The following is a 13,928-nucleotide window of genomic DNA, read 5'->3' as shown; positions in this document are numbered from 1 at the left end:
TTTATACATTTATCATGATAATGTAGCCAACAAACACTGCTTTCAGTAATACAATCTATTGTGATACTGAAGATTTACTGTAAAACTTTTGGATCACTTCCTTTCCTGCATTCTGGAAATGTCTTTATTTATGTAAAGGAAATATATATAGATATAGTGGCCAAAAATTCTGAACGCCTGGCTATTTACCTAGTGTGCTGCAGTGTAACCCTATGGCAAAAGGCTTCACACAATTTAGCCGTGATGTTTAAAGTGAGTGCTGGATGACATCCAGCACTCACTAAATCATTACATTAATTAATATTGCAAAACAAAAATGATATATCATAAAAGATTTGATCCATATCACCCATTCCTAGTGGGGTTGTTTGCTTATGTTGACAGATTAGCATCAACTACATCTGAACCACACACACACACACACACACACACACACACACACACACACACACACACACACACACACCTGAGGGAGATAAGACTCAAAATAAATAATACCTATGGATGTTATATTTCTGAACTTCAGCTTTGTTAAATTGTGTTATTGTTGCTTATTTAGAGAAATACTTAAAATCCTAAACCAAGTTTTCATGGACAGTTTAACTTCTTACATCACCACAGTCACAGTGTGATTTAGAACCATTAAATGTATTAACGTCTTAACCCTGTAACACTTACTAAACACTTGTCATTTGTGGCGTCTGCCTGATTACTAATTGATCTACTATTCATTGTGTCTATAATAAAGCAAATTAAAAGGTACCTAACATAATTTGTATTGTATCAATTTCTGAAAAATCATCTGTAATAACCACCACTGTGCTCTTCTTCAACTTGCTGGGTGAAAAAATGTCAATGACTGGAACACGTATAAGATGGTTGTTGTTGGATGCAACTGGAAAAACATACTGGCAATCAGGGCAGTTGGTAACTGGCTGAGTTTAGGCTGAAAGCATTCTCAAGAGCGCAGAAGAACACAATCATCAGTGCTAATTGAAAGCCTTGAGTGGTGGAGTTTTTGAGTTGGTTTTAATTAAATAATGGCTGTGCTAAATGAATGTAATTTAGGCTTGAATGGGCATTGATTTCACTATATAATCATCAATCCACTGTTTATAAAAACAACATGAGGGATTTAAAATAGAGCCTACAAACCTAACACACAGTAAATCCCCAGCTGCGTGTCATTGGAAGTTATCTAGTCTTATTTCAGTTTTATAAGCTACCTCATTGAAGGAGATCTTGTTGTTTTTCATCCTCTGAGGTGGGCTCTTCCATGTTTTCCCAAAGAAGTGCTGGTGGTTTCTATCAAACAGGGTCACTCGCAACTGGAAGGTCACATCATGTTCCCCCTCTGATATCTCCTGGGAGTAAAGAGGGAAAACACCCACATTAGAAAAGTCAAACGTAATCCTCATCCTAAAATATTTAGATGTATGAAAACATAAACCTTAAAATCTTCCAATTTAACATTGCTCAACTTGTCTGTGAACATCCATGAGTGAGTTTTACTCAATATCTTTACACATGAGACAACCCCTAAAGCCTGCAGCTTCACATGCAGCCTAATACACCATTAACACACATCCCACAAAATGTTAAATGGTCTTCAAAGTGTTTCATATTTCCATGAGACAATTATGGGTTCATTTTAACTGTGCAGTGGTGTTTGGTAAATTATCTCTTAACCGAATTTACAAGTGTATCCATAGCATACTTACACTGATATTCTGTAGTGGTCAACGCAATTGACAAGTTGATAAAATGCAAAGTCACCTTTAATCATACACTTTTTGGACGGAGTTTTGCTAGTTTTCCTGAGACGCAATGGGACGAGATTCACTATATGTGCCTTAATCATATATTTGCTAATAATGACGAAAGTCAGTGGACTCTACTACACAACAACAAACTACATATAATTTAAGTGCGTTAAATCACTACTGTATATTTGACATGACCAGAACTATTTTCTAAATCTCTACCAAGCCTTTCTCGTTAGCTGTGAGCAATCACCTGCGGGAGGTGAGCTGCAGTGAGCCGGCTGAGGCTGAGCTGGAAGCCGTGAGACTGGGTGAAGTGGCTTTCCACAGCCAGGCGGACTGTCTGACTGGGCGGGGGAACCACCCGGCTTCTTTCAAACACTTCTCTCCAGCCGTCCGCCATGGTGGATATGTCTTCTGTTTTGACCATATTCTGTAGTTAATAGAAAGATCAGAATTACATTGCAAAAATTCTGAAAAGTACCGTACAACAGAGTTGTTGAACGTTACCTTTGCTACGCATGGATGTATTTCTACCCGTTTAGCTAGATTTTCAAACCAACGGCCGCCATATTGTAACTGGATTCTACAACTCGGTGCAGAGGGGTTAGACGAGTAAATCAATGATTTGATCAGAAGTATTCACGAGTGAAAAAATAATGCAAATTATAGAGATATAACATACAATGTAAGTGCTTATGCAACGAGTCGTTTAACCTCGTAACTAAAGATCTATACAGAATGTTCGCACTATTCGCAGTAAATCCTCTATACCTCTCATTTGGTATTTCCCATCGCGCTGTATCAGTTGCTATGGTGATGTTCACTTTGCCATACCGATCACCAGCATGGATGCATACAGTTTACGGTTTTCCATAAATGCGAAAAAACAAAACATCCAGTTATTTCAGTACCACTAATTACAATAACGCATATTACAATAACATAAAATAGTTTTAATAATTATTTTATAAGATAGTAAAACTATTATCGATGTATTAGTAGGTCAAGTAACGTGAGTAACGTTAGTAGTAGTAGTACTAGTAGTAGCTAGTAGTAGTATGATATTAGAACCATATATACAACTGAATTCACCAAATAGCTAATTTAAGTTAAAACATTTAAACTTAAGGTGGCCCATTACAGTAAAGGATCTGTGGCTGTGATCTGTCTGCTGGTCTGACTTGAATGTGTCGGGGTCAAGGGGGGAATTAAATTAATTGCTGTGTGAAATGCTGGTCTGCCTGCAACTAAGTTTATCCCTGTTAGAAACAATCTCCCAAAAGGCCAAATACAGCCAAGGCAGGATATGTTTAGCTGAAGGTAAAAAAAATAACCTTAAGAGAACTTTTAGGGAACGTTCCCTAGAGGTTATTTCAAGGTTCTACAAAACTAACCTTTACAGAACTTTTAGGGAACGTTCATAGAAAGTTAACTGAAGGTAAAAAAAAATGAACCTTAAGAGAACCTTTAGGGAACGTTCCCTAAAGGGTATGTGTTTGCTGGGATGCTTCCATGCATGCTCAAATAGACATTACAGATGATTCCAGAAAAGCCCTTCAGGGAGTCAGGAGGTTAAGTATAAATAAAGTTGAGGGCATTAAAGGTCAACTTTTGTATTGCAGGTTAGCAATGTTATGTTATATGATGGGTTGCGCTGGGTGCCAGAATTGGAGGGCAATGGTGGCTGATAGGACTGCAAAAGAACAAAGCCTTATAGTTACTTAGATTAGTTTTTTTTATTTTTTTTATTTGTATAGCCACAGGCTCCCCACCTGCATTTTGGGTATGGCTAACCTACAGCCTGTACCATTACTGTCTCAACAATCCCAGTCGTCCCCCAGCTGGAGAGGGCCCATGAATATTCAATTAAAGTTGATGTAGGCCTATTTATTCTGGCTGTACAGCCATAAGAATAAATAGGCCTACATTAAAAAATAAAAACAAGTGTTGTAAACAAGCCTCCCATTTGTTCTGTTCTACATGCAACATTTTACCAGTCTGCATTAACTCAAGTATAGAAGCAAATAAGAGACATAAGTCTTTGAACTTCAACAGCCACTGAATTCATTTCAGTGTTTTTTTTTACGGTATCGCTACTTTTACTAACGTAAATACCATAAACAAAACACTGAAATGAATACTTCCTCCACCAGTATGGCGTCCGCTGTCTCTGGTCCTGTCGAGCAAAGACGACAAGAAGAGAAACACTAGAGGGCAGCAACACCCCATGCACGGCGAAGCAGTCAGCCTCAAGAGGAAGAAGTAAGCGGTAGGTACAAACCATACAGACTGAAAACCTGCTAAAAACAGTGCAATGTTTGGCCTCTTCGGGAAAAATAAACCTGTGAAAATTAGGAGTTTTAAGGAAAGCAGAAAGTACGGAGTTGCAGCAAAAGATGTGAAGGAGTTGCTTAAAAAAGGCTGCAAGTTATTACAGGTGAGCTCGTGTTTTATTCTGTTTTTTTTTTTTTTCAACAACTGCGCCGCTAGTTCCGCTTTCTCTTCAGCTAGGATATGTCTGTTGTTAAATTTCGGGAGCCGCTGGTGACTTTAGCAGATACACAAGTCAATGGTTGAGGGTGCTGCTGTGACCATCTTTTCAGTGTTGGTGCTGCACGTAACTTTATCCGTTTGGTTAACAGGTAACTGTTCTCTTAATACATCCATGTAGTCTCGCATTGCCAGACCTACCTCCAAAGGACCACAGCTGTTATGAGCTGAGATAGGGGCGGTTTGGTTCAGACATGGGGAATCTCAAAACTAGTGGAGAAAATTAGTTTTTACAGACAACTTGGCTCCACAAGAGATATGCATGCATAACATGTTCCCGACACAGTTATCTGCATATTAATTATTTATTTATTATACAGGAAAGGATTAAAAGTAACATTAAGTTACAGTTTAAACGGGCCTGGCTCAGTTTAAAAACTGGTTTCCAGCAGGTTCCTGTTCTGCAGAAACATAGAACACAGTTACGGCACATGGAGACAGAAACGCCTGTACAGGACATTAGCATGGGCTAGACAGATACAGACAACTAAAAACAACAATACAGACTATTGGACAATACATGAACAATGAATGAGTGCAAGTGTAACTGTTGAGAATGAACAGTTTGTATGCCTTTTGAAATATGTGATGGATGGTAGTGTTCTGATGTGATGGAGAATGTCATTACAAATTTTGGTGTATGTATGAAAAAAGGATTTCTGACCATAGTTGTTTTTTGTATGGTGGGACTGGAATGAATGCCTGTGAAACTGACCGAGTGAGGCGTACTGGTCTCAAATTGTGTGTCGGGGGAAGTGCTATTTTGAATCTGAAAATAAAATGTAATAGCGTATCTGTTTATAAATATAAGATAAGATACAACTTTATTTTTACATGAGAGAAATGTAGCACCAGGACACAGGCCAGAGAGGTGTGTAGCAACCTAAAATACATCCATGGTAGCAACAGACTAAAATAACTCTAAACCAGTGTGCATAAATGTAATGCAAGCAACACAGTGGATGTGTTACAGTAAAGATCATTTAAATAAATATGACCAAGTGTGTTTCAGAGATAGTCAGCCGTTCATCTTCATTCAAAGGAGGTCAGGCGGTGCATGCACAAGATAAATATTAATCTGAACAGAGTGTGTCATAGATAGAAAGAAATTCGTATTCGGTCATCATAACTCGTCTGCACATTCTGTAAAAACATCTTTCATGATAATATAGCTGAGAATAGCCCAAGCATTTCCCAAATTCTGGGCAGATTTATTTATTTTTTTTGTCCATAGATGGCTATCACAGTATTCACACAGTGTAAGACAATGAGCAAGAGTGGGCATTCCTTTGAATAATGTGAAACTCAAAGAAATACATTTAAATAAATACATTTTTGAAATGGCTCAGAATTTGCAAGGCTTTGTCCTACACACAAATTAGAATAAAAAGAACCCTTTTGGGTGAAAAAGAATGAAAATGTTGTAATTTGCTCCTAGTTTTCACTTGGATTTAAACATCTTTTATCATTATTGTATAAATGTATGTCATTTCCAGTTGCCATCTTCTGGTGCACATGTTTGTTTGTATGCGGATGGGACAAAGGTGACAGAGGAATTCTTCCCCACTCTGCCGGACAACACAGAACTGGTTCTTCTCTGCAGAGATCAGACATGGAGTGGAGGTAGGTGAATTATTCTCAGACACCTTTTAGAAAATCAAGACAAATGCTTCAACTCCACACTTCTGTATGTGTTCTCCTGACCAGACAGACGGTTTCGAGGTAGCCAGGATGATTTATAACCTATAACCCCTGTGGTTCCTATTCCAGTTGTGTGCGATATCGGCCAGTTACTGAACACAGACCGGCACGCCGCTGGCCTCGTTGAAGCCGCGAAAGGGCTCCTGTCTGATGAGCAGTCTCCTAAAAGGCGTAAAATCCTGACTGACCTGCTGCTCAACCTGGAGGACAGATCTGAGCTGGAGAGCAGAGAGGAGGATGAAGACTGGTTCAAAGGTACAGAGTCTCGTCTCGCAATGCCAGACCTTCCTCCACAGCGCTGCGGAGGAGGGTCTGGCTAGTCCACACAGCATTCTGAGATGGGAGAAAAACGTGCTCTGGTTTATTGGCATTTCTTTAAACCAATCACAATCGTCTTGGTCGCGAGAACAAATCAGTCTGCACTCCGCAGAGAAAGCATTAACTTGGCACGCTAACGCTACGTCGTACCTTGAGCAGATTTCTGTCATTCAAACAACTCTGAGTTGTAGTTTAAAACTTTTACAGCCATTGTAATAAAATGAAGGGTTTTATTCGGGCTCGAGTCCATACATGCAGTTAATGGATACAGGCACGCAGAACTGAAGGCTCGGTTAGCAATGATTAGCTCTGATTAGCTGTTAGCTCTAGTTAGCTAGCTCTGTTATAAAGATATGCAGTGGAGGAGACTGCTACGGCGAGGGGTAACAACCACACTCAGATAAATGACATTCAGGGAACTTTCACAGCAGCGTGGCCGCGGTGTTTCAACAGTTTTATTACAGTTAATCCCACGGCAAGAACCCCAGCAGCATGCTGCTACTAACGTAACGATAGCCTCTCTGAGCAAGTGCAACGTTGACGCTGTGATGCACGCAGCACGCCACTTCATGAGGGGAGGGAGGGGCTGGAGGCAGCTCCTCTGTGTGCACTGTAAAAAAATACACCGTTGTGTATATGTATATATATATATATATATATATATATATATATATATATATATATATATATATATATACACACACACTATATTTTTACTTATTTAACTGTCTAGTAAAGTTCAAAGAAGTGTTTAAAAAGTGCAATTCACATGTTTACATATGTTTATTACAGTAAATAATATAAATACTACTAAGTGAGGTAAAGCCACATATTTGTTTTTATATTTCTGCAATCTGCACTTTAGTTTGTGTGATTTGTTTCTGACTTTAATATGAATGTTTACACCAGGCTTGGTCAGTGCTCAATATACTACTGTGATTGAAGTAGTTAAATAAAAGATGTCATTCATATAAATTCATGCATCACCTAATTTCATCATCACACTCCAGGAAAGAACATTTTTTTAATCTATCTAATCTTGTGTTGTTCATACTATACAATGATTTATTGCTTGTCTTTGCTGAATAATACAGAAGACAAAGAGCTTAAAAAAAGAATCGCATATTAAATCGCAATATTGGTGAAAAAAAATCGCAATTAGATTATTTTCCAAAATCATTCAGCCCTAACCTCCAGAATGGGGAAGAGCTTCTTCCCTCAAGCAGACTGTTGAACAACAAAACATGATGCAAAGCAAAATAGTCTGAAATAACATAATTTACACTGATTTAAGTGTTCTTGGATACACAGTTTGTTGCTAGTGCGTGATATGCAGGCTCTGCATGCACAGGAAACCACCAATCACAATCAATGTTGATCAATGTATCAAACAAGCAGGCCCCGCTAGTCGACCACAACCTGAAATTCAGAAGAAGCAACATGCATGCATTATTACTATCATTCACTTTAGCCTGGATTGATAGAACAGCCTACAATGGTGTCATGTCAGTCAACCAGTGTATTTAACCATCTAATTCCCTCTCCAAAATCACTTCAGAAGAGTAGTCGCAGCGCTCAAAAAAGTTCCTTTTTCATTTTCTATGTGGATGCATTCTTCCACAAAATCACCCCAGTAGTCGAGAATTATTTATTATTTCCAAATAGAGATATTTATTTCATCTTCATCTTTTTTCATATCGCAATATATATCGCATGAAAAAAAATATCGCAATGTCAGTTTTTTTCCAATATCGTGCAGGCCTAGTACTGGTGCAAAATAGCCTCTGGAAGGAACTTTTTGGTGGAACATACTTGTTCAAACATTTCTTTTAGTCGTGCAACAGAAAACTCAGATTTGACAGAGTCTAGCTACTGAAGAGCAGTTAACCATAGTAGCCTACTCATAAATCAACCGGAGTTTAGAATGTCAACACAAAGAAAGCGGAAGGTGAGTGACATCTGGCCGAAAGTGAGGGACATTCGGCGGATCTTCAGGCGGCACCAGAGCAATCTCCTAAAGGAATAATCGTCAATATAGACGTACAAAGTCTAATAGAGACATATTGCTGCTACAATGAAAAAAAAAAAAAAAAAAAAAAAAAGACACTTGTTTTTTATGTGAAATCAAGATCTTTTTATGACATATTCCTCTCTTTATTTATGCATGCCAAATTATTCTGTTTTGACAACAGACTGAACTAATGCCAAAAACAATGGCATTGTTTACATTTTGCAATATGTGAATTTAGTAGTGCTGTCAGTTAAATGCGTTATTAACAGCGTTAACGCAAACCCATTTTAATGGGTCAATTTTTTATCGCGAGATTAACGTTCTTTTTGGCCTAGCAAACTTTGTCGTTTTTTTCACATGCTGTTGCTACAACTAGTGACGTTAGAAAAACTACAACACCACACCGGATCTAGCTAGACCGGAAACAAAACAGGCACGCCACACACACTTGTTTGGGCTTGCGAGCCGGCCAAAGAGTAGTAGGCTAACGTTACGTTTTGAGTGGATGGCGAGCGTGAGATGCTGAAATGGATGCCAATAAGATTCTGAATGGAAAGTTTACTTTTAAAAAGTTGCCAAATGGTTCCATTGACAAGACCAAAGTGATCTGTGTGTTTTGTCGTTGTGAACTGAGCTATCATCGCAGCACGTCCAGTCTAAAATACCACTTGATGGCCAAGCACACAGCTGATGCCAATTCTCCGCCCCCTCGTCAAAGCCAGGCGACAAAAGCACAAAGCAAGCCGATCCACTTTTCCATGTTGATAAGAGCATTAAAATGAGAAAAAAATAATTGGACAAAAAGAAATCTAGGGACATTTAGAATAGATAAAAATGTGCAATTAATTGCGAGTTAACTATGACATTAATGCGATTAATCGCATCGTTTGACAGCACTAGAATTTAGATTAATTTAGAAGATGGCATACTGTACCTCATAATCTAATAGGCAGAGTGACATTAAATTAGATGAGCCACCCAAAGGACAAACTTTCCACTTTTTGCCCTACTGCAGCAAGGCTATAAGAAATAAAGTTTGTTTCACCAGGCACTTTTCATAATGTGAGGTGTAATAAATGTTGCTTCATTTTGTTTCATTTCAGGTGTTGAAGCTCGATTCAAGACAAAGTCGGCCTACATGAAGTTCAACTGTGAGAGCAGGATACGAGGCTACATGAAGGAGGTAAAACTCCGTATTCTATTAATGAATCTTAAGGCGTCTGGCATAATATCTAAAAGTTTGGTTCTATGTCTCAGGTGGATGGTGCCACCAAATTCATACAGAATGCTAAAGTCAGGGAAGAGTTTCTGAAAGCATCCAAATCCCTGGCGGAAACGCTGAAGGCAGCAAGGCACAACGGCTGCTACTTTGACAGGAGTGAAAAGGAACCAAATCGCCTCTGTACTCGGGAAGGATGGTTTACCTGCCAGGTATTACGGGTATAAAACCGCATACCGAGCTTAAGAGTCACCTCCCCATTTGCTACATTTCCATAAATTCCGGTGACACTTTCCTCACAACTTACAAAAAAAATTAGAAAGAACTGGACCTTGTGTTTTCACCTCTTCTTCTGTTGCCTCCTCAGGGATCATTTGAGCAGCAAGTGTGCCAGTCTCTCCACTCCATCAACCCCTACGGCAGCCGAGAGAGCAGGATTGTCTTCAGCACATGGAATCTGGACCACAGGTTGGACTCTTGTTAAAAGCATTTCACCATCACAAAGGACAAACCAAGCCTACATATATTCTGCCATATTCAAAAACATTCATTCATTAAAAAAAATTCACATATTAGAATAAGTATTTGAATTATCTGACAGCACAGATGTAACCTCTATCCTCCGTGTATTAGAATCGAATCATGGGTATCACCCATACAAATAGAATGAGAGCAGAACGGACATTCCTATTTTTATGTGTACCGTTGCCATTGCAAACTGCTCATTTCTATGGTCAATGTGCAGTCCTAAGTGCAATTTTCTTTTTAACTAGTCAAATGACCACAGCAAGCAGTCCGTTCTACTCTCATTCTATTTCTATGGTGCAACCACTGCAGTGTGAGTACTGTAGGTTCATGCAAAGACAGAGTGAAACCAAACATATCAAGAAGTGCCAGAAAAACTTTTACTTAGGAGGATCGAAGGCCTTATTCAGATGAATATTGAAATAGTTATACTCAAGAGTCAAATCCTTTTTACGTAAGGTTTGGTACACAGTGATCTGATATAGCAGCTAACGGTGGATGATGTATTAATTGGAATGAGGTACCTGCTGGTTGAAGAACAAACTTGAAACATTTTGGGTTTTTTTTTCGTCCCGTGTCCAGGATAGAAAAGAAGAGGACGATCATTCCCGCTCTGCTGGAAGCTCTACAGAATCACAAGAGCACCGACGTCAACCTGAACTACTTCTACTGCTTGCTGTTCACCAGGGAAAACCTGAAACTGGTTCACATCGTGTGTCACAAGAAAGGAGCTCACAACCTGCTGTGTGACACCAAGAACATTTTTAGACAAGCCGCTAACACAGACAAAGCAAAACAGAAGGTCAAAGGGAAGAAGAGGCGCTTGGTGTGAATATTTTTGACTCTGCTTTTATGAAAAACAATTGTTTGTATGAACTGTGACGACATAATTACACTGATACATTCTGCGAAGAATGATCTCAAAAGGTTACTGTAGCAAGATCAGCTGGATAGCAAGGTAACCTTTTTATTTTTTTAACCATATTCTGCTTTCTGAACCAGTGTCGCCTGCAGAGCTTTAATACAGACTGGCAGTACTTTGTTAGACAAACGCAATTAAACTTACACAAACCTTGAAATCATGAAAAAGATTTTTTTTTATACCTTGTGTTGGCACGGAGATGTCAAATGCATGAATTGATTACATTGCGGATTCCACTCAAGACAGTTGCATAGGAGTGAATCACACATTAGTGCAATTACTGATAACCTCAAAGTTAGATTCCATTTTCAAAGTCAGGTTTAAGTTATCCTCAGTTCACGTACACACTAAAGACTCCAGAAAACCTCAACGTTTTTAGTCTGTTTTCTTTAATAATAATTGTATAAAATTTTCACTTTTGCAAAAGTGAACCTAACATAAAATGATTAGCTGCATATGTATAGGGCTGGGTACCAAATTCATGACTTTTTAGGCACTGACCGAATTGCATCTAAAGTATCGAGTATCAAAAAATGCCTAGTCATTCAATACCTGAGGAGTAAATCTCATCAGCGTCAGTGAGCCAATCAGCATGCAGCATGCTTCTACCAAGATCTAATAATGCTGGTGATTGGCTGTCTAATGTTACACGTCATAGAGGCAGGCAGGAAAAGCTCTACGTTACGCACAGAGACGGGGCTCACGTAGTAGGAGCTGAAAAATAAATAGAAAGATTTGTGCTGTAACGTAATGTAATTTATTTTTGTTTTATAAAATTGGTATCGAAAAAAGTAGCGTTTAGGAATCGGTATCAAAGTCACGGTACGGTATCTACATTTTTGAACGATACCCAGCCCTATGTATGTATATATTTTATCTTATAGATTTGTTGCATGTTAAGCAGCTACCAAAAAGAAAACTGGGCACACAAAGATCTGTTGAGGAGAAATATTAGACACTTGGTGAACAATGACATTCATATTAAACACTGAATCTGTGATATGAAAAGCTCTCATTTTGGAAATACTCTTTGGCATGTGTACCCTCCTTCCTCATCACATTTTAGGGCTGGGCAATATATCGATTTCGTGACATGAGACTAAATATCGTCTTAGATTTTGGATATCGCAATATCGTGATATGACATAAGTGTTGTCTTTTCCTGGTTTTAAAGGCTGCATTACAGTAAAGTGATGTACTTTTCTGAACTTACCAGACTGTTCTATTATTTGCCTTTACTCCACTTAGACATTATGTCCACATTACTGATGATTATTTATCTAAAATCTAAGTGTGAAGATATTTTGTTAAAGCACCGATTGTCAATCGCCGCAATATCGATAGAGGCATTTGGTCAAGAATATCGTGATATCTGATTTTCTTCCTATCGCCCAGCCCTATCACATGTATAAAACTTGTAATTTGTAGATTTGTGAGATTATTTTACTCACAAACCTATAAATGTTTAAATGTGTTTTAATCCAGCACTGTCGCATCTATCGAGGCTAATCTCAAAATGCAAATTTGCACTCAAATTATGAAGTCGTATGTGAACTGATTTGTCTAAATAAAGTGCTGTGCTAACACGCCCTACAGGTAAGACCAACGTTAACTTAACCATGGGTGCTGCGAGCATAAATTCAGCAATAAATAATAAAATAGGCACTATTGTTTTTGTCCACCACAGGTGGCTATATCAATCCCAGTGCTGTAGCTATGCTAAAAAAAGTTATCAAATGAAATAGATCATTGTTTATCAGATTAAGTATTGTGTGTTTGGACGGTCCTCGTCAAGTCAACAATTGCAAATGTTCAAGTTTACCATCAAGAACAAGTTCTGTGATGCTGGAGTTTTTGAGTTGTGACCATTGACTGTAAATATTAATGGACAGAGCATGTGTGACGTCACCCATTGGTTTGTGGAGATCTACTATGAATCGTCGAGTTTGCCGTTAGGGGCGCAACCATCCTGGTTGCGGATGTGACGATTTTAGAAGTGAGGGAGGAGCCATAGACTGTTGGGCGGTATTTGACTGACGTTAGCGGAGAGTTGGCAACGCTGCTTAAAGCTAGCCTACATAATTCGAGGTAAGATTTAGCTTCACTAGGTTTTAAATATATCTTTGTCCAATAGTTATATTACATACAAGACAGGCCGCGAATTGTCAATCACATCATAGCCACGCCCTAAAACACCCCCGCTTTATCGTCAATTTTAAAATCAACGAGACCATAATTCAAAAAACGAAGATCATTCTGTATTGCAGAAGACTTAAAACTAGCGATTGAGACCATAAACTCATTATGAAAATGTTTACTGACTCCGGATTTCCCCTGAATGCGGAACGTCTGCGTGCTCCGCCGTCCGTCAATACCCACTAGGTCCGGATTTGTTGTGCCACGGCTGCGGCCATGACTGACAGCTGTAGTCACGAGGACCCACAAGATCTCGCGAATTCACGTAGAATAGAACCACAAAACCAATAAGTTTGTTTCTATCCAGAGGAGAAGAGGGGAAACAACTCTGTGCTGTGTTTTCAAGGTGTAGTGCAGGGAAATATGATCCGCCGTGAGCACGGTGTATTTTGTTTTGAAAATTAACCGGATGTTTATTTTGTTTCTGTGCTCGACTTCCTGTCCCGCACTATCTGCCCTGTGCTGAATTGCTGCGGAGCTCTCTGGCGTCCGGCAAAAAAAGAAGCTCTGCGTATCTGCTCCGGAGGGCTGCGGACCGCCGGAGCTGGGACGCAGTCGGAACGCAGCCGTTCCGCAGTCAGTGAAAATACACACATTGACTTTAATGGAAACCTATTGACTCCGCCGCCGTTCCACATCCAGTGGAAATTGGGGGTGAGGTAATAAATTAAGTGAGAAGTGGGTCACTTTCTCATAGACTTCTACAGAAACCGACCTTCC

At 39.1% G+C, this 13,928-nt stretch overlaps 2 protein-coding genes and 1 long non-coding RNA gene across 6 annotated transcripts in view; 1 reads left to right on the top strand and 2 right to left on the bottom strand.

Moving 5' to 3' along the window:
* nphp4 (nephronophthisis 4) overlaps window positions 1–2,360 on the bottom strand; it is a 152,529-nt gene extending 150,169 nt beyond the window's left edge. The window contains exons 1-3 of one of the 4 annotated variants that reach the window (XM_036008075.1): window positions 2,274–2,360; window positions 2,017–2,196; window positions 1,227–1,364 (exon numbers count right to left, since the gene is read on the bottom strand). In XM_036008075.1, coding sequence (XP_035863968.1) covers window positions 1,227–1,364; window positions 2,017–2,193 — 315 coding nt within the window. In that variant the 5' untranslated portion in view covers window positions 2,194–2,196; window positions 2,274–2,360. Of the gene's footprint in view, window positions 1–1,226; window positions 1,365–2,016 lie in introns of all 4 variants that reach the window. The other 3 variants (XM_036008076.1, XM_036008077.1, XM_031286428.2) reach the window with 3 other exon arrangements.
* Window positions 2,361–3,994: 1,634 nt separating this feature from the next.
* dffb (DNA fragmentation factor, beta polypeptide (caspase-activated DNase)) lies at window positions 3,995–11,533 on the top strand. The gene is made up of 7 exons (XM_031286430.2): window positions 3,995–4,203; window positions 5,813–5,939; window positions 6,087–6,272; window positions 9,450–9,529; window positions 9,604–9,777; window positions 9,933–10,033; window positions 10,673–11,533. The coding sequence occupies exons 1-7, from the start codon at window positions 4,081–4,083 to the stop codon at window positions 10,920–10,922; spliced, it is 1,041 nt and encodes a 346-aa protein (XP_031142290.1). The 5' UTR covers window positions 3,995–4,080; the 3' UTR covers window positions 10,923–11,533.
* Window positions 11,534–12,683: 1,150 nt separating this feature from the next.
* On the bottom strand, window positions 12,684–13,141 carry LOC118496472. The gene is made up of 2 exons (XR_004899048.1): window positions 12,978–13,141; window positions 12,684–12,849 (listed from the first exon to the last, which is right to left on the bottom strand). It is a non-coding gene; the product is annotated as an uncharacterized LOC118496472 (long non-coding RNA).
* Between the last annotated feature and the right edge of the window lie 787 nt (window positions 13,142–13,928).

This window comes from Sander lucioperca, chromosome 12 (assembly GCF_008315115.2).
Source record: "Sander lucioperca isolate FBNREF2018 chromosome 12, SLUC_FBN_1.2, whole genome shotgun sequence".
NCBI classification, from domain to species: domain Eukaryota; kingdom Metazoa; phylum Chordata; class Actinopteri; order Perciformes; family Percidae; genus Sander; species Sander lucioperca.
The sequence above is the reverse complement of the archived record's forward strand: the minus strand, read 5'-3'. Positions and strand labels throughout refer to the sequence as shown.